Below are 22180 nucleotides of genomic sequence, written 5' to 3'. Positions count from 1 at the left end.
TGTTGTTGTTTTCGCATAGACTCAGTTTGTATCTGAAGGTACTGTGCGAACATCAATATCACTGAATAAAATTTTGTTTAAATAAAATTGAACAAACTTGAGTCAAATTGTATGGAAAATGTACTAAAAATAATACGCAAAATGAAAAAAATATACACAACTTTTCAGAGTGACATATTGATTTTTCATGTGTCTTTGTTTTCGTGTTTTTATATATATTTTTTAACATACTGTAGCTATATAATTAGTTGCACATGTTCTTCATGCAGATTATTTTGTCAATATGTTTCAAATTCCATCTTCTTTGTTTTATACACGGTGCATCTATGGCCCATCTCTTGTTTTTTTCCTCTTACTATGCGTATTACGACCACTATGCACCAAAAAAACAAGGCAAATTCCTTGTTTGTGAAAACCTACTTTGCAATAAACTGACATCTGATTCTGATTCTTCTGCTAGTGTTGGCCAGTTTTCCCTGAAACAGAAGAGGAGAAATCAACAACAGAGTGTTATTGTCAATGGACGGAGTGAAAACCTTTGAATGGTCTAAATAAAGACCCACTTGTTCTGTGCCTTTGCTTCCTTTCATCGATCCTCAAGGACCCAACGTTTTAATGTTACCTCAGCCATGAGAAGGAATCACCTGAGGGTTAAGCAATTGTGAACCAGTGACAGTAAGTATTGACATGGAACCAGTGAGCCATAGTACACCTACTGCTCTTCAATAGGCTCTTTGACTGCGCCTTTCTTCAAACCTCAACTGCTTCTGTTCCTTGCAGAGAGGGCCGACCCTGTTATTATGCAAATCTCATCTCATGAAGGAGCAGAAAAGAGTCTGCAGCACAATAAATACAGCTGGCTGTGAATGCTCACACTCCTCTCTAACATTTGTTTGAAAAGTCTGAGAAAAGGAGCCGCGCTTTTATATTCCCCCAAGTAGGTTTTTTGTTCTAAATACCAACCAGAATGGCCAGATTCCGCACAGATTGCATAGAGGGACCCCTTCGCATCTGTTTTGAGATGATGGGTCATTTTATTGGATCTCATCCCTGGTGGTTCTTGATTGGCCCCCTTATTCTCTCAACAAGCCTGGGGAGCGGGTTTTATCTTCTCGAGGACACGATGTCAAACAATATCGAAGAGCAGTTCACACCTGTCGATGGGCGAGCCAAGATGGAGAGGAAGCGCATCCAAGAAACGTTTCCAGGAAACGATTCCATGTTTTCACGTTTAAGACTGAGCACAGATGGAAATTATGCAACTCTCATAGCTGCAAGTGACAGAAACATTCTGACTGAGGAGTCGCTTCAGGACGTCCTCGACTTGGACTTTAAAGTTAGGAGTATGACAGTGCAGTTTGACAACCGCTCATTTGAATATGCAGATGTTTGTGCCGAGGCGATGGGGTCCTGCGCCTCTAATGACATTTTAGATATCATTGAATACAATGCCAGCAATATAGACTCAGTCAATTTGACATTTCCGTGGCATTACTGTGATTCTAGGAGCTTTGCTTCATATTTAAATCTGGGGAGTGTGAAGCTGCAAAAGGAGAGCTCGCTTGTTGAAAGCGCTAAAGCCATACAGCTCCATTACTACTTACGGGAGGACAACACAACAAAAACTGACCTCTGGTTGGAAAGCTTCATCCGTTTGGTCTCAAACAAATCCTCAGCTTCCATTCAGGTAAGCAGAACTTGAACCGGCGTTTAACTGATCACCTTTACATTCATTAAGTGGCTTCTGCTAAACTCATCAACAATCTCTCTAGGTGTCATACTCCACCTCCAGGTCAATGCAGTGGGAATTTCAAAAATCCCCAGCTTCCGTCATCTATTTGTTCTCCATCGCCTATGCCATAGCCGTCACATTTTCCATCACATCATGCTGGAGGTTGGTAAATCTGCTGAACGTGTTATGCGATGAATTCTGGGTGTATGGCTGTTTTTGATCTCTGATTTTCTGTTAGGTTGGATAACGTGAGGACGAAGGTGTGGGTGGCGTCCTGCGGGGTGCTCTCCACAGGTCTAGCAGTCCTGAGCGGTTTTGGCGTGCTGCTGTTGCTGGATCAACCTTTCGTCATGACAGCTGCCTCGTGTCCTTTCATGATATTAGGTGGGTTCTGCTGTGCCCGGGCCCACGAGGTCCTACTGCCCAGGGCTGAAAGCCAGAAAGTACTCAAAGTTTAGTTTTAGACTAAATGAAATTGCATTAAGACAAATTGTTGATGATCTTTGATAATGTACTTACACTTCACCTCATGTCAAAAATAAGTACCAAAAGTAATGCAGACATAAGGTGCACAGTGAGGGATCACACACCTCAAGTTCCAGAGTCTGCTAACTGATTGCTGTAGTGCACAGAAATGAATGGAAACCAATGGCTGCCTGGAACAGAAGTAGCAATACACTCAGACAGCACAGCCTGCATTTGAAAGTGGTCAGCAAACATCATTTGTGGCTAAAGAGCACACACACACACACACACACACACACACACACACAGCCTTGCACACATTTGCCAAAAACCTCTTTCTCCTCTGACTTTTAATTTAAAGGTATTGGACTGGATGATATGTTCATCATGATCTCTTGCTGGCAGAGGACCCGTGTCCTGGACAGCGTCCCTGATCGCCTGGCTGACACCTACAAGGATGCTGCCGTCTCCATCTCCATCACCACCCTGACAGATGCTCTGGCTCTCTTCCTGGGCTACAACTCGCCCTTTGGCTCAGTCCAGTCCTTCTGTCTGTATGCTGGGATTTCTGTTTGCTTCTGCTATTTGTACACCATCACTTTCCTGGGCGCGTGCATGGCTTTGAATGGACAGAGGGAAGCAGAGAACAAGCACTGGTTCACGTGTTCCAAAATCCCCGAGGACAGACCATCCACAAACTCCAAGGCCTTCAGTATCTGCTGCGTTGGTGGGAGCTACAATCAAATCACTGAAAAGGAAGAAACTGAGCCAATGAGTCACTTTTTTGGGCGGTTTTATGGCCCATTTCTGACCCACAAATTAGTGAAAGCATGTGTTTTTGTCATTTATGCAGGCTACCTGGCTGTTAGTGCCTATGGTTGCTTTATCTTAAAAGAGGGACTCGATATCAAGAACCTGGCTTTGGATGATTCCTACATCATCAATTACTACAACAGTCAGAGACAGCACTTCTCTGAATATAGCTGTAACGTGATGGTAGCCGTGAAGCAGCCCGTTCTTTACTGGGATGAGGATGAAAAGAAGCATCTGCGTTCATGCATTTCAAATTTTGAAGGTTTGGACTTTGTCAATAGCACGTTTGCTTGGTTTCTTTCCTTTGAACAGTATGCAAATGAAACCAGTCTCAATATAAGTTCCCAAGAGGCTTTCCAAACACATCTGTCCCATTTCTTAGAACTCAACTCTGCGTTCAAACAAGACATCAACTTGACTGCAGACGATGAGATTCAGGCCTCTCGTTTTTTCATTCAGACACTCAGCAAAACCACAATGACGGACATGATGACCGGACTCAGGGAAACGGCGGAGGGCTGTCCGGTCGAGCTCCTGGTGTACCACCCTGCTTTCATCTACTTTGATCAGTACACTGTCATCATAGACAACACGGTTCAAACCATCCTGGTGGCCGTGATTGTGATGCTAGTGGTCTCACTCATCCTCATACCCGATCCTCTTTGCTCCGTATGGGTGGCTTTTGCGATTTGTTCGGTCATTGTCGGTGTGACAGGCTTCATGGCGCTGTGGGGCGTAAACCTGGACTCCATTTCCATGATCAACCTGGTCATGTGCATCGGTTTTTCTGTGGATTTCGCAGCACACATTTCTTACTCTTTTGTCTCCAGCCACAAGAGCGATGCTAATGAGAAAGCCATCGATGCCTTGGCCCACTTGGGCCACCCGATACTGCAAGGAGCATTGTCCACTATTTTAGGAGTGGTGGTGCTGTCCATGTCTGGGAGTTACATCTTCAGGACATTCTTCAAGATTGTGTTTCTTGTGATGACATTTGGGCTGCTGCATGGCTTAGTGTTTGTTCCTGTGTTTCTGACACTGTCCGGGGCCTGTGTGAAACTCTGGACTAACTGAAATTTGAATTTTTGTGTAAAGAAACATATTCTGAAATGAAACTGTAGCTATTGTGTATTATTTTCCATTTTTCAAAACGACTTTTGGACATATTTGTGGAAAGTTTCCAGTGTTGACCCGAAGTATTGCCCCTCATATGATAGCATAATTGAGGATCATTGCTCTCTAAGCTTAAAAAAAGCAAATTTAACTAGCATTAAATGTCCAGACTTACTTGACTTGAATACCAACGGGTATTTGTAGCATTAGCACACCATATGATGATTCACATCAGTTCTAATGTAGAAGGTGTTATCGTGGCCAAAATGTAAATAAAACAAGTTCCTTGTTTTGGTAATTACAGATTTAAACAACTAATCAATAAAGTGAAAATACACAGCAAGGACTTAATTTCAGTTCAACCTTAATACTTCTTTTGTAATTTTTGGTGTATGTCAGCGTTATACTAAAAAATAGAGAAAGTGATTCTGACTCTATTCTGTTTGGATGTAAACTTTGTGCATTTTGTCTAATTCGAAACAAACATATGTTGTAAAAATGAATCTTGAGGTCACTCAAACATCAATATTTCTATTTGGGCATGTTTTTATTTATTTCAGCTGCACAAACATTCATTAACCATTGCCATCACATTGTTGAGAGATTGTATCAGTCAACAGCAGAGAGCCATTCAATGTGTTCACAGCATAAAAGCATTACTATACATCTATATACAATGTTCCCATTCCCAATCATATATACAGCTAAACATGAATAAAAGGCCAATAAACAGAAGGGACAGCGTGTCAAATTGAAGCAAAACAAAACAACTGCTGAGAAAAGGTAACACTGTGAAGTATAACATATGCTGGTGGTAATCTTGACAAGAGCTATGGCTTCAATGAAACCAGTGTTCCTAAAGGCTTTAACATGGATGTCACACACTCTTGCTGCTGTAACTATTCACCTGGAAATTGAGACATTCAACATACAACAGTGGCCCAACTGCAAGTTTCTCCCCACATTTTGTGTTGAAGAAATGTCATATTTAGAATCAAGGGTTTCAATTTACAGTTAGACTTGTTACATATCAACTTCCTTCATGCACAGAGCAGCGCCTGCAACACTGAACTTTGGCATCTTTCTCTCACTGCACTGTGCAAAACATGATGAAACAGAGAGGTATAGCACTCGATGTCAGAAATCTCTGCTCTGAAGAAGCACAAAGGAGACAGCAATGGATAATAACTGGCAGAACTGGCCTTGTCGTGTGTTTGAATAATCTAATGATTAAGAGTCTTTAATCGGCTCATTTGCAATTCTAAGAAAAACTCATATTTTGCTGAGAGCTGAACTCAGACTATTTCAATTAGGCCCACATTGCATCTTTAAAATCCTAAAAATTCCAATGCTCTATCACTACATTAACACAGCTTGTATTTGTTGCATGCTTTATGAGGCTGAGCAGCAGTTTTTGATCCATCTGTACACGCAGCATAAATGAAATAAATTACATGAAGAGTGCACAAGTGCATTTTGTACACTTGTACACTTACTCAAAGTGCTGAGACGTTTAACTTTATACACTTCCTATTTCAAAGGAAAAAGTCACACTTACAGTACATTTCCCAAAAGGCCACCTTTCAAAGTCAGTGACAGGGACATAAGGGGTATATTTATCCCACACACAAAGACTCAGCACCCCATTGAGATGTTGTAGGTGGCAAATTGAGAAATGCACGAGCGAAAGAGTATAGCCTGACCTTGAAGGTATTCTAGATCAATAACGGACATGAACACAAACACTGGAAGACAACTGACAATAGATAGGTTGAAATTTAGTTACAGTCTGGTTGCCATGATTCCACAGTAGTTCTTTGGGTTAAAGGTTACTGCTGCTCAGCATTTCCCATTGACAGAATATGAATCTACAGACCAGGCGAGGCAGAATTTGACCAAATTTGACACATTATAAAATGAGTCGAACCCAGATGCTGTTTTCATGTACATTCATCTATTATTTCCTCCCACCAACTGGTAAAGTGACCTGAGCAACATCCTTTACATTTTAACCCTTTAACCTTTGTAACATACAATGAACCCCTAAACTGTGGAAATCCCTGTTTTAGGTTCATATGACAGAACTACTCATCTGGGAATATTGATGACATTACACAAGGGTGACAGCATGAACGTATGACACAGTCTCACATGAGCACTTGTCAAGAGACTTTGTGAACACAGGCCTTGGCTTCTTACTCCTCTGATTCGCTGCTCGTGAACTGAGTCCATCCGTCCCTCCATGAACCCTGAGCTCTTAAAATCTGACCCCTTCCCACGTTGCTACCCCGTGATTGCTGCTGTCCTCGCTGGTTTCATCTGGTCTCCAGGGTCTTGCCCTCCAGAACCAGCTGGATCTCTTTGGCATCCAGCGTCTCGTACATGAGCAGAGCGTCTGCCAGGTTTTTGTGCTCTTTGGCATGAGACTTCAGCAGGGCTTTGGCACGCTCATAGGACTCCTGAAGACAGCAAGACAAAAGAGGGTGAGGGAAAGGTTTTACAAGAGGTGTTTTTGTTCATCTGTCCTTAAAAAAGATCACACAGACCTTCAGTAACACCCTGACTTCATGCTCCACAGCTGCTTGGGTCTCCGGGCTCTGGGATGTCATGTCAATATAGGTCATCACACCTAACTGGGAGACAGGATGGGAAACATAGATAACACATAAATGTGCGTAAAACTGTAGACTGCGATGCATGTGTAGTACAAATACTAAGAAAGTCCTTCCCTTTTTAAACCCACATCAAGTAAACCTACCTTTTCACACATTCCAAATCTGGTCACCATCATCTTAGCGATCTTTGTGGCACTATCAAAGTCACTCGATGCACCTGAAGGAGAAGAAACCACAAACACATATCCTGCCTTTACAAAATTCCAGCCTGCCAGCCACCTTTCCTCGTGTAAGAGAATCTGGCTTTTTCAACATTCTACCACTTTTTTTACTTTTAGGAACTCTTTCTTACCGGTTGTGATATACTCATGACCAAATATGATCTCCTCTGCTACACGGCCGCCCATACTGACGTCCATCTGGGCCAGTAGCTGAGAGCGAGTCTCACTCCAGCGATCGTTCTCCGGCAGCATGGACACCTGAGAAGAGGAGATGGAGAGGAGGAATGAAAAATTAAGGGGGTGAGAGGATGTACAATGTTGGAAGTCTTTACCAGACCTGGTGTCAAAGCTTAGTTTACAAGGTCTAGGGTTCCTTACATGTCCCAGGCTGGGGCCTCTGGGCATGATGGTAGCCTTGTTGATCGGCATGGCATCTTTGGTGTAGTACGCTACAATCGCATGGCCTGATTCATGATACGCTGTGATGAGCTTGTTCTTCTTGTCTATTTCCGCACTCCTTCTCTCAGGGCCTTGACGAAAAAAGAAATGGGGCTGAATTAAATGCTTTCACTAGAAAAGAGGAGGACTGAAAGAGACAAAAAAGACGAGATGATGAGAGTGATCCTAGTCAGAGTAATTCAGCTTTAGCCATGCTATAAAACCATACAACCAGGATAGGGATTAGAAGAAAGATTAAGTATACTGTAACAATTTCAGGGAAATAATGAAGTGGTCTTTCTTTGCCATCTAAGAAAGCTTCCTAATTACTAACCCATGAGGATTTTGTCTTTCGCAAACTCCAGCTCCTTCATGGTGACCATGTCTTTGCCATCAACTGCTGCCTTCAGGGCAGCCTGGTTGACCAGATTTTCCAGGTCAGCGCCAGAGAAGCCCACAGTCCCCCGGGCAATAATATTGGCCTCAATAGCTGCAGAGATACAACATAGCATCAACAGTCAGTCAAGATATGATCTTAAAGAAATACCCCTGCTCTGTGCTGCGCTAGTGTGTTCAGTGGGTCAGGACCATCAAACCAAGGCACACACACAACTGTGGGTTCTGTCTCACAGAGGTTACAAATACAAAAATAATACATTGGAGAAAAAAATATTGTGGCCAAATTCAGTATGAGCAGAAGCTGATCTCACACCTGGATCCACTTTAATCTTCTTTAAATACCAGTTGAGGATCTCTGTGCGTCCCTTCACGTCTGGTTTGGGGACAGTCACCTGCATGTCAAAACGCCCTGGGCGGATCAGGGCACTAAAAGAGAAGGTCGGTTGGTCAGTAACATACTATTACTGCATACTGTTACTGTGTCAGCATACAGCTCTGTGTCACTGTATCAAAAACAGAGATGCAGTTAATGGTTACAGTAAATATAAATGTGTATTGCAAGCTCTGACTTCTGCAAAGGCTATAGCAAGATACACAGAGGTAAACATACTTATCCAAAGCCTCTGGGAAGTTGGTTGCTCCAATGATGATAACACCTTCATTTGGTTTAAACCTACAAAATAAACAGAAATTCATATTTTGAGCCACCAGTGCAGTACTTCCTTTACTCTTGTGTTGGCCAACGCTGTACTTGTGATTAGAGACTGTTCTTCACTTTCTGTAGTTGTATCAAATGCAGGCCACAATGCAAACGCGTGAGCGGGACTATCTGAAGGTTTGATTAGATCTACAGGAGTTTTGCATTAATGTAATGAGCCCTGATTGGTCATACAGCCCAGATTCCAAAAATGTTGGGACGCTGCGTTAAACATAGATAAAACAGAATGTGCTAATGTGCTAATCCTTTTTGACATGTACTCAATTGAAAACAGTACAAAGACAATGAGTTTTGTAAATATCTGCTTATTCTGAATTTGATGCAGCAGCATGTTTCAAACAAGTTGGGACAAGAACAACAAAAGACTGAAAGTTGTGGAACGATCTAAAAACACCTGTTTGGATCATTCCACAGGTAAACAGGTTGATTGGTAACAGGTGATAGTATCGTGATTGGGTATGAAAGGAGCATCCTGGAAAGGATCAGTCATTTCAAAGCAGGGATGGTTCACTTTGTGAACACATGATTGTATAAAGGATGTTACTACATGGGCTCAGGAACACTTTGTAAAACCCTTGTCAGTAAACAAGTTTTGTTAGCAATGATTACATTCTGTCTTTATTTCCGTTTTAAACAGATTCCCAATTTTTTGGGGAGCAGGGTTATTCATTTTATTTACTAGATTATTTAAAAATTACATTCCAATATGGTCATTTGATCTAAAGATGGTTTCTTGATTATATATCTTTAAGTTTACTACATAAAAATAGAGAGTACATCGCCATTGCAGTATAAAATGATAAAAATCATCACAGAAGAATTTGTCCATGAGAACATGATGAAGTTACTTTAATCTGAATTAAAACAATTCCTCACTCTGCATCCCTCAAAATGTAAAAATGCAACAGATCATTTTAGAGATTACCCATCCATCTCAGCAAGCAGCTGGTTGATAGTCTGTCTGGAGTAAGGGTGCATAGGAGACTCAATCCTTTTCCCACCAACACTGTCCAGTTCATCAATGAAGATCACACATGGAGCATTGGCTTTCGCCTCCCCTAGAAAAAAGGAGCAAGACAAATATAAAAGTTAAAGTAGTACCACAGTATGAACACAATTGCCACAATCATGCAGCTACTGTATTGAGAGAATTCAACTTAACACGCTCAAGTGGCTTCTAAAGAAGGGAAAGGGAAACGTCAATTTTAATATTAAAATAATAATGAAAAAAATCCCACTAAAAAGGTTCCTGATGCGGCTGGCTCCCACTCCGACAAACATCTCGTCAAACTCAGACCCGGAGGCGTAGTAGAATGGCACATCTGCCTCTCCTGCCACCGCTCTTGCCAGGAGAGTCTTTCCAGTTCCTGGAGGGCCAACCAGTAGAACACCTAATAAAGAGTGGTGAGGAGGAGGAGGAGGAGATGAAAATCCAGAAGCTTTTCCTGCAGCTCAAAATGCATTGTGAAAGTTACACCTACCTTTTGGCAGCTTTCCTCCCAAGGCTGTGAACTTCTGTGGGTTTTTCAGGAACTCCACCACTTCCTGCAGCTCATTCTTAGCTTCTTCTACCCCTTTGACATGCTCAAATGTCACGTTTTTCATTTGGACAGGGTCCACTGCTGAGTCCAGGCCTGATGTGGTTCGGAACCGCACTATCCAAAATGGTTAGATTAAAGTTCGAAATCACACTGCATGGCACGGTTAATGAACTCATGCACACACACAGTGCCTGTTATTGAAAATTATTCAGTAACTACATCTAATTGCATAGATTAGTGATTCAGTACTGCAGGTTAGAATTTGTTGTGTCTGCTCTATATAGCTTAGTTTTCTTTGACGGGTTAACACATGTTCAAAGCTTAGTTTAGCAAAACAAATGCTGAGCTATACTATTAACACAAAGATTTTAACACATTAAATTCACATTATATTGAATGTGAGGTGTTTCATGCATGCCGAGAAATTTAAAGGCAGCATCAGAGGAGAAAAGGAGCCTTTACCCGATATGAAGGGGGTCTTGGAGATACCATACAGCCCAACAAGAAGCAGCACCAGCAGGATGAGACGAGTCCTCCTGAGAGAGTCTGAACAGTCGGAGAAGAAAAACTATGCATTAGTCCCATTTAATGCTTGATAATATATTCAATTAGAGTGTGTTTGTATGAAAACTTGCCTTGTGTGCGTTGTGTCAAGGCTTGAGCTTTCAGGAAACCCTCAGCGAAGCCCCTCTTGAAAGAATCCTGCTGTCCATCAGGTATGTTCTTGTTCTTCAACAGGCTGTCTAGACTTTCAACTTCAATCCCCTTGTCACGTGTGAGGAAACCCTACAGTACAAGGTAAGATTGCTCAGCAGTTTGCACACAGCCAGAGGACTACTTCGCTTTTAGCAGACCTTTACTCCTGAGGTGATTACACCGGACACGCTTTGTAGGCCTGAAAACTTGAGGTACACCTGCCCTGCCTCTATTGTTATATTGCTGCATGGGCAGAGTAGCTGGAGGCACTTTTTGTGTTATCAGGCACTAGAAAAGACAGCTACTGTCAATTTCTTAGTTAACGCAGTTGTGTGACTGACAATATTACCAACCTAAAAAAGAAAACTACAGGCCTGCTGGTGACACATGCTTTGCAGAACAACATGGCAACATTTCATTCATTTTTCTTGTGTGCAGAAGATCCAATAAATGGCAGGCCCATGTTGGTCTTTATTTGACTAGACAGCAGAAAAAAACTGCAGTGATGTGGTGGATTTTCTACTCAAGAGCTGAATATTTTGAAATCTCACCAGGTCTTACATTTTCCTCCAAAAAATGCAAAACCCCAGTCAGATGAAAATGTTTGCTGATGGTAAGGCTACACTTACTGGCAAAAAATGCAGACTATATCTTTTACATGCTTATTACTTGAAGCATATTAATGGTATGTTTCAGGTAATAAACATAGTTTGCATATCCAGAGCATGCTGTAAGATTTGTTAAAGCATGTAAACATCTATAAGTACTTACCCTCATAAAAGATGGTGTGAACCCTTCAGATTCCAGGGGGCGCTCAGGGGCTGACTGCAGTCGTCTGGTTTTGCTCCTTAACGTTTTAAAGCCTCTGCTCTGGACCCACACTTGAAATATACAGAAAGCATATGGTGTTTAACCAGATTAATCTTTGCACAGTATATACCTGTATGAGATTAGCATAAACATTGTAAATATGTACACTGTTACAGGTAAAATCAAAATATATATGCAAAAAAGAAAAAAAAACATAGTTAATATTGACAATTCTGTAATGTTAATCTGTCTTGTTTCCAAATACAAACCAACTCTAGCCATTTATTGAATACTGAATAGGAAGCTTTGGGTCAGTAATACACTATTTCACCACTTATAAATGCTTATAATCCATAGTTACCTGGCCAGTATTGTAGATCTGCACTGACAGTCTGAAGAGGTGAAGGGTGCTGCCTGGAAATAATGGGCATGGGCATTGCACCATATGAGAAGCCTGGGAACAGAGGACAAGGTATAACTGTTAAATCTGAGATACCTTCAGGACAAACTGGTAGCAGAGGCCCTACTTGCTTGATAAGACGGTCACCTAGTTTGTAGCTAAGCTGATCAGAGGGAAAAAAATGATGAAACTCCACACAGTCAAGTCAAAGACCAGGTTTAAAATCCCTTGCAGATTGTGAAGTCCTGCCATGTTGTATTCATTAGTGAGTGATGATGAGGAGTCTAACACATTCTGAGGTTCCAATAACCTTTTAGCAATGTTAGAGATGCAGAAGCCACTGATAGCATGGCAGGAGTGCCAGCCACAGGCATGTCTATTTAAGCAGTCCAAGGCACAGTATGGGAAGCACTTGATAACAGAGAGGCATAATCTCACCATGCTTATTGCAGAAAAAGGAGTGTGTGGAAAGATGTGAGGTCCTCCACGCTGTCTGTCCGCTCAGTGAAAGCGACACCTCCTGTGGACTCAAGCGTGGCAATACACGGTTCACCACTTCATTCAGCTGTTGTGCTCCCAGGTCTGATAAGCCAAGCTCACGCAGGTTCCACATGGGCTGCACACACAAATATTACACAGATTTGATACCTCATAAAGATATTCTGGAATAAGGTTTAGTTAAACAAATGGATCTGTACTCAGGAGAACGAAAACAACTAAGTGCAGCATCACATTGCCTCTGAGTAGATGCAGCAACTGCAGAATATGTCCCACTAGTGTATACCTCTGTGCAGTGGAGATCTGAGTCTGAGGCATGCTCCTTGTGTTTTCTTGAGGTGCAGGTGGCACTGCTGCTGCTTCCCACTGAGGTCTTCATAGAGTGGAGGACATTGATGAGGTGGCTAAGAGGTACAGTCACCTGTGATCGCATGTGATCAAATAAACAGTGAGTGAATGGCACGTTAAATAAGTACCACTATCGTACACGGTACCTACTTCTTAGGTAGTCCGAAGGCAGTTTGTGCAGCTAGTACATCAGCTAGCTGGTGTTACAAAGTCAACATGATCTCCATCAAATGTATAATCTAGCTGGTTCTAAATAAAACAGTAGCCACGTACAGATGATTCACAATTAAAGGTAGAAAGTTGATTAAACTGCTGATTTATTAGAATATACAAATCAGTGATCAAACATGTCGCTCACTGACGCAGTTTCCCATCTGGCAGCTAAGGACACACTGAACGCTCAAGAGACCAACAGCTAGCTGAAACTTCTCTCAACGGCCCACACGGTCTCGCTTTCACTCTCATTACGGGTAAATGCAAAGATAACAATATTCACACAATGTCCACTGACGTTAATGCAATGTAATGTCTCTTTCAAATCATCAAACCATTGGGAAAGTTCGCCTAGCTAAGAGAACAAGCTAAGGTTAACTTTTCTTGCTAGCAGGCTCAACTGAACGGGGTCAGAACCAAAACAACAGTGCTAATGTTAGCTTGGCCTAACGCTTCTTGCTGTCTTACCTGTGGCTGGGCGGTCAAAGAAAACATTTTACTTCTCACTGGTACAACTCTGTCGTTAACATACACACGTTATACCGCTGTTCCTGTGAGGTTTAGGTCCGTATTCCTCTCACTTTATCTCTCAGTAGCAGGCATAGCAATTGAAACTGCGAACTCCAGCGGTAGTCTGACAGCTAACATAAACCGGATGTGACCTCTGCCGCGTTGTGACAAATTTTGTATCCCTGTCGAAATGAGTTCTCCTTTCCCTGTTCTGACTCAACTTCTGTTTATCCACCTTCAGACAATGTAAAATTGTACATATAAATAATATTATTAATCATTAGTTATCATTACATCAATATGATCATTTGTGGTAGTATAAAATGCGATATTGTCACTAGGTGTATTATTATTTTTAATCATTTCAACATTTCAACATTCCCCTTTAAGCAGTCATTGATTTTAGTTGTTAATCTTGATTTTGCTCATCAAAAAAAAAAAAGATTCACCATAATAAATGTGTTAGTCCCAAGAAAGTGTTTATTGCATGTCAAAATCTGCTTCATGCACTTATATGTTGTATAAGTGCATTATGAAACATGACACCCTTGCTTAAACCGAGTACTCTTCATTTTCACTGCACAGCCGACAAGACACAAGAATAAATATATGGAATGTCTTTACTTTAAATGTCACTTTTTAAAAAGTGCGATCTTTGATACTAATGCACTGAAGCCATACAATAAATATACAATTTTACACATAAATAACTGTATTTGTTACCATGTTGGTCGAGAAAAAATGCCTCTAAAATATGTCTATATTCGGTACAATAAATATAAAAGGCTGATGTCCTTAGTTATGAGAAAAACATTGTGTCTGACAAAAACATGAGAATACACGTAAATAAACAATGAAATGCACAACAAATAAAACTGCAATGACAATGGGGAAAAACTCATTGCACATGATCCACAGCTACTGTGTGATTGTGATTTTTTTTTCAAGTCAAAGTTGACTCATTTATGTGAGTTATGTGTATATCGAATTCCTGGTTATCTGTGAAACGTGTCATAAATAGGATCACCAGCTAATGCTAAGCTAACGGTAACGAAGAAAATGTGTCATAATGTATAAATCTTCTCTCACTGAAACACCTAAAATATCCATGACGTCATAATGCTACACTATATTGCAGACTCTCCCTTTAAACAGCTTTCTGACCATTCATGTAACTCAGGTAGCCTTTCCATACTGGTGCCACCGTACACGCAGGCTGTGGTTGTGGCTTGAAAAAGCCACAAAGCAACAAAAGTGCAACAATTCTAACCCATGTTCATGTCTGATTGATGCCGACGGTTGTCAGATGATTCAGGGGATTTTCCTGTGAAGAGAAAAGATGTCACAGGGTTTTAGGAGTCTGTCGTTGGCCTCTAAAGCAAACAATATGAACTAGCAACAATAGACCAGGATATTTTTAATCTGTATTTTTACTCACCTTCTCTTCCGTTCTAGGTAAACCTGAACAAGCCAATGGGCAATCAGAGGCCAGAGTGCAGTCAACGCCACTGTGAGTGGACACAAGTCAAAAGGCCACCAGGACGGTCTCAGGAACTATGAAAACAGAGACTTGCATTAAACTGACTGTTTGTTTATTGACTGGATATGACTTGGTCAAAAAACTGCCTACTGATAAAAACAAATCAATTTTCAATTTAAAAAAAGATTTTTATTAGAACCTTTTGTGCTACAGGTAGGGTGTCCTCCTGCCTTGGCGAAGATGATCTTGACTGAAAAATTGAATGAGAAAATAAAAAAATCGGTCAATAAATATGTGAGTAATTGCCATGAGGTAAGCATGCACCTACAGGAAAATAAGTACGTGCTTTTTCACATTTGATTTTTAACAATGTCTCGATCACTGTAGGCAACGTAAAGTGGCTAACACCTCTGGTCTTTCACCTGTGACAATGTAAGCGCCTCCAGAGCGTGCAGCCTGTGCAACACAGTGGCCATGTCATGTTGCAACCTCAGCAGAGCTGTAGCTATTTGCTCATTGACATTTCCTCTGGCGGCATTGACAGGATGCCTGCTCTGTGACACAGAACAGCAGGCAGCATCCACGCTGGCACACCGCTGAGAGCTGCAGGTTGCCCTTGGCGACTGAGAACCTGAAATGGGCGTCAGAAAGTGACATCTTCATGCTACAATACAACCTTTGTGATAATTGTGCTTTAGTGTATCTGATGCCTTTAGATGGTTAGGAAAGTAAACTAAGTGCACATCTTAGGAGAAAGGCACAGTAAATTAGTGTCAGAATAAATACAAGTCGACTACTGCAGTCTCACCTCTGCTTCTTCTTGACAAGGAGCTGTTATGTTGGCTTGTGCTAATCCCTTCTTTCTGGAAGGAATCTCTAATTAGTGCTTGATCCTCTCCTCCATTCAAGGAAGTGTTGCTCTCAAACCAAAGATCCTTTTGCCTCACCGAAGCAGCCCCCGATTCAGGTGACAGGATTTTTGATGTGGACTGCCCCTTGGTAAGAAAAGAAGAGTCAACAATAGTGTGATTTGCCATAATTAGGTCAGAACATGTTAAATTTGACTTTGTAACTCTTTGAATTTCTAACAAAGACTCACATAAATTACTTTCTTTATGACTTTTCTAACATGCTGAAAGGAATAGTTAAACCAATTTCATATCTGTCTATTAAATACGAAGCAACAGCCAAGAGAGGGTTAGCTGGGAGCAGGGTAAAAAACTAGCCTGGCTTTGTCCGTAGTTCATAAATACACCTACTAGCACCTCTAAAGCTCTAAAACTAATGAACTAAACTAACTATTTTTATTTTAAGTACTAAAACTGAAGAGTATAAATGATGTTGTGGTTTTCACAGGGGTTTATGTGCTGGACTACATCGGTCCAGGTGCAATGATTTCTTGGAGTTTTGTTGTATAGTGAGGCTTGGAGGTGCTGCAGATGTAGGTCAGCTCTTTTCCTGTTTCCAGCCGTTATTGTAAGCTAAGCTAACTGTCTCATGGCTCTAGCTTCATATTCAGTGAACAGACAGTGGTTTAAACTTTGGAGGAGGGACAGCATACCTCTTCCATGGCCAGGTGCTCCATTGAGTCACAGAATTCCTCATTATCTGAGTCTGTGGATCGATGGTTCTTTTCAGGAACAGCATCACTACGATCTGAGCGATGCAAAAACACAACACGGCAGCAACAATGAATATGGACAATATGGTGAATTGTATCATTCTCCACTGCACATCTACATAATATACATTTAGTTTGTCATATTTTTAACAATATTTTGTTAGTTGGTGGAGAGCAAAAACAGAGCTAAAATGAGAGGGAACTGTGAACTTAAATTCACCAGTTGGCTACAAACATGACTCAGAATGAAAGCTGATCTTATCTGCTAGATGCGTAAAAAGACAAATGTTGCCAAAACAAGTTTGAAATATGACCTTAAAGGTGATAATACTATATGTTAGTATTAAACTCTATATGTTCAGCAGTAGCTGCAGACTTTGGAGGGCTATAGGGACCGTTGTTAGCATTTGTAAGAGACAGCTGTATGCTTTACCTCCACATGACTTATAGTAATATGTGTCACATGTTCACACCTTTATATATTTTGGATGTTGTTCAGAGTTTTTTCTTTTTCTTTTTGCACTTGTTCTTTTTTAAAGTGATATTATTTTTGCTGCTACACCAATATAATTTTCCCACAGGGATTATTCATGTTTCACCTTATTTTATTCTTATAGTGTATCTCAGCTCATAGTCGCTAGTTAGTTCGTCATAATCATGAACTGTTTTATGTAAGTCTTGTCATATTTTGTATGCCGAGTTACACAATGATATATTCACCTTTTGCATGAATGTGTCGTCTTACCATTTAGGTGTCCGTTAAAGTGCATATAGGAGTTACACTGCACACTCGGCTCTATGGAACAGGCCAGTTCCTCCTCCTCCAGCTCGCTGTTGAGGGAGCTGTGTGTCCCGTTGGTGAAGGACATGCTGGCCTCGATGCTGCTGCTGGACCCCCTGGTGTCAGACCTCCACCTCTTGTCCTCCACTGTCAGCAGCCTCGAGTCAGGACTCCAACCTCCGAGAGAGAGAGAGAGAGAGAGAGAGAGAGAGAGAGAGACAGAGACCAAGCATTACAAAGAAGTACATTTCTTTGTTATGTGCCCTTTGTCTAGCCGTATCTCAGCCTGGATGTACTTGGTGCAAATTGCTTTTTTCTTTATCTCCTTGAAATACTGCTCTCATTTATAAAAATATATTCAGAGGGACAATGTCATGCAATTATTATAAATGGAAACTATGTACATCTTTCACCCTTGAAATTGACCAAGTTGTGTCATATTGTGATGAAAATTTGATTCTTAAAAATAAATGTATGCATACTCTGCGGGTTTATGACCAACTAAAGAAAACAGTAGAAATACACAAATATACAGGTACTTATTAAAAAAGGCTGCGCACCTTCCTAAAACACCTGGGCACTGTAGTTTTTGACAAATGTTACTCACACAGGAGTGAACTGTACATTTCTCGGGTACTATTTTCAGCTGCGGATTGATACACATTTGGTTCAATGGCGAGTACAACACAGCAAACTTCACAGCACACAACAGCTCACAGCTACAACTACAGATGGTACCTTTTCCGTTCTCCTGGTCTTCATCCTCTGTATTGTCTTCTTCATACCCATTCTCCTCTTCCTCACTTTTCCAATCACTACTTTCCTCTTTTTTCTCAATTTCACTATTTTCTTTGCTTCCCTCTGTGCTACTGTCACTTTTGCCATGATCACAGCTGTCTTTGTCATTCTCCTGCAGGTTCTGTATATCATCCCACAGATCCCCATAGCCTGAAGTGAGGGAAACACTCTTGATTAACTCTTTATCAAAGTGAATGTCGCACAGCCTAAATCTACACAAAGCAAAGACATAGTGGGTTGATAGAACATTTTGTCGTTCACAGCTTCTACATACTACATCCAACCACAAAGTGCAAATGACTACGTACGCCAACAACCAACACACTAACTACAGCACATACATGACAGAATACACGAGACATGTCGAACAGTCTAATATCTTACAGTTCTGCAGTGTAAGCCAAGGACAATAGACACTCATCTGCCTTTTCGCTCAAATGAAACAGCAATGAAAGCAGCTTAATTAGGTTGAAATAAGTTTATACACTGTGGGACCAATCCATCAACTCTACAGCTACTACACACACCAAAGACTTGCCTTCCATTGTTGGTTTCTGAAATGGTTTGACCAGCTCTAATGACAAAAACACAAGTAAGACAAGCTCAGTATTTGAAAAAAAAAAAAAAATCTGTGTGACTAATTAAGAACAGCAGTATTACATCCCACTTGAGCAGTGGTGCCCTTCAAAGGTTGTATTCTGTTTTCCTTTGATGCGATGTCCAGTGTAGAGTTATTATGGCACTGTTGATCATGTATATTAGGCTACCTGTATGTTGTGCAAAGGGCCTGGTGAAGGGTCTCCTGTCCACCTCATTTTCTTCAGCTTCTTCTCCTTCTCTGTCTACCTCTGTGTAGAAGTTGCCTAGCTGCTGCACCAGGTCAGCCACTTCATCTGAGATTGGTATGGTCTCCAAAATCTGACAGCACACACAAATATTAAAGTTTCAGAGTGTCAGAGTAAAGCACGTGTTCTTATAGAAATAGCTGGGGTAGACTGTCAACAAATCACCAGAAAACAAGTTAATTAGATAGAATTATATGCAGCAATAGCTGACTGATTCATCTGTTGGACCAGTTAATTAAAGCTGATTAAAAACAGCTGGTACCTGGAGGAACTGAATGCCAGTAGGCGCAATGAGGTGAAAATGAATAATAACGTTTGCAAAAGCAGTCTGTTAAGAGCCGTTAAAAGGTTCTGTCACTGCTCAACAAATTTCCCGGTTATGCGTGATTGTGAGTCATTTTTCATCACCAAGGCTGAGTCTAAAGCCATGCTGGCAGCTCTGTGAGGCTGTACTGTACTTAGGCACAGCTGCATGCATGCTAACATCAGCATGCTCCCGATGACAATGCTGACATTCACTAATTAGCAGTAAAAACAGACTACTGACGCTGATGGGGATGTCTTTACTTTTGTAGATATTTGGAAATGAACCAAAGTGAAGGACAAACTGAATTTCTGTTAAATGAAAAGTTATTGCAAATCATAGGCTCGTGATGATTTTAGAGGGAAAGTCAGAGGATCACCAAAATCAGTACGCTTCTTCCTCTGGTGGCGATGGATGTCTGTACAAAATTTCCATCCAATAGTTGTTGAGATATTTCAGTCTGTGCCAAAGTGGCGGACTGATTGACCAGCAGCACCATCACTACAGCATCATATCCAAATAACTTGTCTTTCCGCTCAGACAGACGTCATTAGGCTATTGGACAATTTGTATTCAAAATAAATATGCAATGTCTTATAAATATGCATAAATATACTGTATGTGGAAGGCACACATGCCAAAACTTTCATACAAAGAGTTGTGTGTTCCCAGTTTATTAACTGTTTATTATTCTGTATGCTGCTATTAAGCCTCAGTTTTGCTTGAAAGGACTTACCAGCTGGATGTCCTCAATGTAATTCTTCATGGCTTCCTCCTTTGTCATATTTCCCAAAGAGCTCCATGCATCCCTGGCAACACACAGTCTCAGTTCAACACTTGAGCACTGAGAAGAAGGTGAACACTGAATAACTGCACAGTCATCTCACCAAACTTAATCTATTCTGTATTACTGCAGGATTAGCCACTGGATTTACCTGCAGCACTGTGCAGTAATATCTGAGTATTACTAAAATATGTCATGGATTTGGAACAATGGCAGGCATGTTAAGTGACTGTGGCTTTGTGCTCGGCTCTGAATGGACAGGGAGTGAGACTCTGATAGTATGGATTGTGTCTTTTTTCAGGTTATGTGAAAAATGCAAATGCACCAACCGTCTGTCTTCTGTCTCCTGTGTTGCTACTAGCCATAACTCTGAAGTTATTGATGGAATACAACAACTGCGTGTGCATTAAAACAACATATTATAAGTACTTACCACTTAGCTTTGCCACGAGTGTCCCAGAAGCCAGTTGGTCTGGGGATGTTGCAGGGCCCCAGGGTGGCCTGCTTGTAGTAACTGTAGAACATCAGCATCATGTCATCAGATGGCTGGAAAGGACCTGAGAAATAAAGGAAAATAATTATGCAGGGAACACACATACACGTGCAGGACAGCTTGAAAATGTAAAGAAAGCAGGAAATGTTCTGCCAAGATACATGTGAGCCACAGGAGTTGTTGTTGGGCCTGAGAAATGTCTGATTCAGTTAATCAGCTCTTATCCTTACAGCAGCTTTATCAGTAGAGGGCTCGCCAAGAGTGGCAGCTCTTAAATGCTCTGCATGTAGGTCAACCACCTTAAGTGTTAGCACACCAGCAAACACAGACTTCATGCTATAACGCCCATGACTGGGCACTGAAGGCCAGCCACTTTCATTCAGAGACTGGGTGGAGCAGAATCAGAGTTATCACCTTCTTCAGGCAAACTCCGGATCACTTTAACTGCAGCAGCAAATTTCGCCTCCAGGCTGTGTTCGTCCTCCTCCTGCGCCATGCCGAGCCCCAACAAGGATGACATTAAGGAGTCCTCACATCTTGAACAAGAATATGAAACAGGTCGGGGAAATATGGGAGCAGGTCAGGAAGTGCTCGGCGAGGGACACTTAAACACATTTTTCTTTTCAGCACTGCAGCTAGTTCACCTGTCTTATCTAAGGGTGTAGACTGTTTCCTCTTATTCTAAGAGGTTTTTGGAGATATTTGGTCTATATAATAAGCCGGTCTAGCCATAAGAGACTATATTATTTAATAGAAATGCTGCCTCTATGGCTAACGTGTTAGGAACTCACCATAAAGTTCATATCGCCGGTCCAATAGTTATTTCATTAGCCCGGTGTCTGTGTGCAATATGCAGCAGAAAGCCAATCTCGTCTCCGGTCAAGGATGAGCCAAACAGTCAACATTTGCTATTTAGACATATCTGGGAAATGTAGTTTTTGTTTAGCGAAATCGCGGCAAATGGTGGCTTGCTCAGCGCTTATTCCTTCATATCCCAGAAACCCTTGTCAGAGGGTATTTAAACCGCGGTGATGTATGGGAAATGTAGTGTGGTTAGTGAGGTTATCGCTTTTTCAAGTATTTACGTAGGCTAATACCGCTCTGTCACTATCATAATATATGCTTGTACATCTGTTGTGTAGATGAGTCATTTAGGCGATGGAATCGCGTGTTTCAACAATAATTTTGAGAACCTGCTCTACCATAATGGTTTTAGACGAGATATTCAGTTTACGTTTGGTAATCAGTGCTGTTAACGTTGAGAATGTGATGATAAGGCTAACGTTAGTTATTGTTTTGCAACTGTAAATTGCATCCTCACCTCTACAAATATGTGCGTTTGTGCTTGTACTTGTCAGTGTATATATTGTTTATTGCCTTGCCATTCCTTTAACATATTGTTTGTTTTTTATTTTTGCACTACATAACTTATTATTCAGTCTCTGTGTCCTTCTTTCCAATGCAAGTGCATTGAGTCCAGTGTTTAAACCGGAGTCAGATTCCTTGTATGTGCACACATACTTGGCCAATAAAGCCAACTCTGT

The 22180-nt window shown here is 41.2% G+C and overlaps 3 protein-coding genes across 5 annotated transcripts; 1 reads left to right on the top strand and 2 right to left on the bottom strand.

The window, feature by feature from the left end:
• The first annotated feature begins 967 nt into the window (after positions 1-967).
• Positions 968-4084, top strand: LOC121614836 (patched domain-containing protein 3). Its single transcript, XM_041948923.1, has 4 exons — positions 968-1687; positions 1773-1894; positions 1971-2116; positions 2559-4084. Exons 1-4 carry the CDS (start codon positions 968-970, stop codon positions 4082-4084), a joined length of 2514 nt encoding a protein of 837 aa, XP_041804857.1.
• A 573-nt stretch (positions 4085-4657) lies between these two features.
• Positions 4658-13660, bottom strand: yme1l1b (YME1-like 1b). Of its 2 annotated transcripts, none has more exons than XM_041949691.1 (18): positions 13489-13660; positions 12746-12880; positions 12400-12577; positions 11923-12015; positions 11523-11632; positions 10691-10841; positions 10518-10601; positions 9996-10169; positions 9753-9905; positions 9440-9572; positions 8407-8469; positions 8110-8222; positions 7732-7887; positions 7338-7489; positions 7091-7217; positions 6882-6955; positions 6670-6756; positions 4658-6582 (listed from the first exon to the last, which is right to left on the bottom strand). In XM_041949691.1, exons 1-18 carry the CDS (start codon positions 13513-13515, stop codon positions 6439-6441), a joined length of 2154 nt encoding a protein of 717 aa, XP_041805625.1. In that variant the 5' UTR covers positions 13516-13660; the 3' UTR covers positions 4658-6438. The 2 variants fall into 2 exon arrangements, with proteins under 2 accessions (XP_041805625.1, XP_041805626.1); XM_041949692.1 differs by having other exon boundaries at positions 9996-10148.
• Positions 13661-14052: 392 nt separating this feature from the next.
• Positions 14053-21508, bottom strand: LOC121615361 (acyl-CoA-binding domain-containing protein 5A-like). 2 transcript variants are annotated; one of them, XM_041949694.1, is made up of 14 exons: positions 21428-21508; positions 21051-21172; positions 20577-20700; positions 20096-20168; positions 18975-19128; positions 18749-18784; positions 18151-18360; positions 17377-17589; positions 16572-16666; positions 15819-16005; positions 15433-15641; positions 15210-15260; positions 14969-15084; positions 14053-14854 (listed from the first exon to the last, which is right to left on the bottom strand). In XM_041949694.1, exons 2-14 carry the CDS (start codon positions 21154-21156, stop codon positions 14842-14844), a joined length of 1587 nt encoding a protein of 528 aa, XP_041805628.1. In that variant the 5' UTR covers positions 21157-21172; positions 21428-21508; the 3' UTR covers positions 14053-14841. The 2 variants fall into 2 exon arrangements, with proteins under 2 accessions (XP_041805628.1, XP_041805627.1); XM_041949693.1 differs by lacking the exons at positions 18151-18360; positions 18749-18784 and having other exon boundaries at positions 18978-19128.
• Positions 21509-22180: the final 672 nt, after the last annotated feature.

This window comes from Chelmon rostratus, chromosome 12 (genome assembly GCF_017976325.1).
Source record: "Chelmon rostratus isolate fCheRos1 chromosome 12, fCheRos1.pri, whole genome shotgun sequence".
Taxonomy (NCBI): Eukaryota; Metazoa; Chordata; class Actinopteri; order Chaetodontiformes; family Chaetodontidae; genus Chelmon; species Chelmon rostratus.
This window is presented reverse-complemented; position numbering and strand designations above follow the sequence as displayed.

Coding starts and splice junctions, on each gene's coding strand:
- LOC121614836 (XM_041948923.1), top strand. CDS start 968: ATGGCCAGATTCCGCACAGATTGCATAGAGGGACCCCTTCGCATCTGT. Junction 1,688..1,772: donor AATCCTCAGCTTCCATTCAG/GTAAGCAGAACT, acceptor CAATCTCTCTAG/GTGTCATACTCCACCTCCAG. Junction 2,117..2,558: donor GTGTCCTTTCATGATATTAG/GTGGGTTCTGCT, acceptor TTTAATTTAAAG/GTATTGGACTGGATGATATG.
- yme1l1b (XM_041949691.1), bottom strand. CDS start 13,515: ATGTTTTCTTTGACCGCCCAGCCACAG. Junction 10,602..10,690: donor CTTGACACAACGCACACAAG/GCAAGTTTTCAT, acceptor CCGACTGTTCAG/ACTCTCTCAGGAGGACTCGT. Junction 7,490..7,731: donor GAAAGACAAAATCCTCATGG/GTTAGTAATTAG, acceptor TTTTTCGTCAAG/GCCCTGAGAGAAGGAGTGCG.
- LOC121615361 (XM_041949694.1), bottom strand. CDS start 21,156: ATGTCATCCTTGTTGGGGCTCGGCATGGCGCAGGAGGAGGACGAACAC. Junction 18,361..18,748: donor TCAGAAACCAACAATGGAAG/GCAAGTCTTTGG, acceptor CCCTCACTTCAG/GCTATGGGGATCTGTGGGAT. Junction 16,006..16,571: donor AGCACCTGGCCATGGAAGAG/GTATGCTGTCCC, acceptor TTTCTTACCAAG/GGGCAGTCCACATCAAAAAT.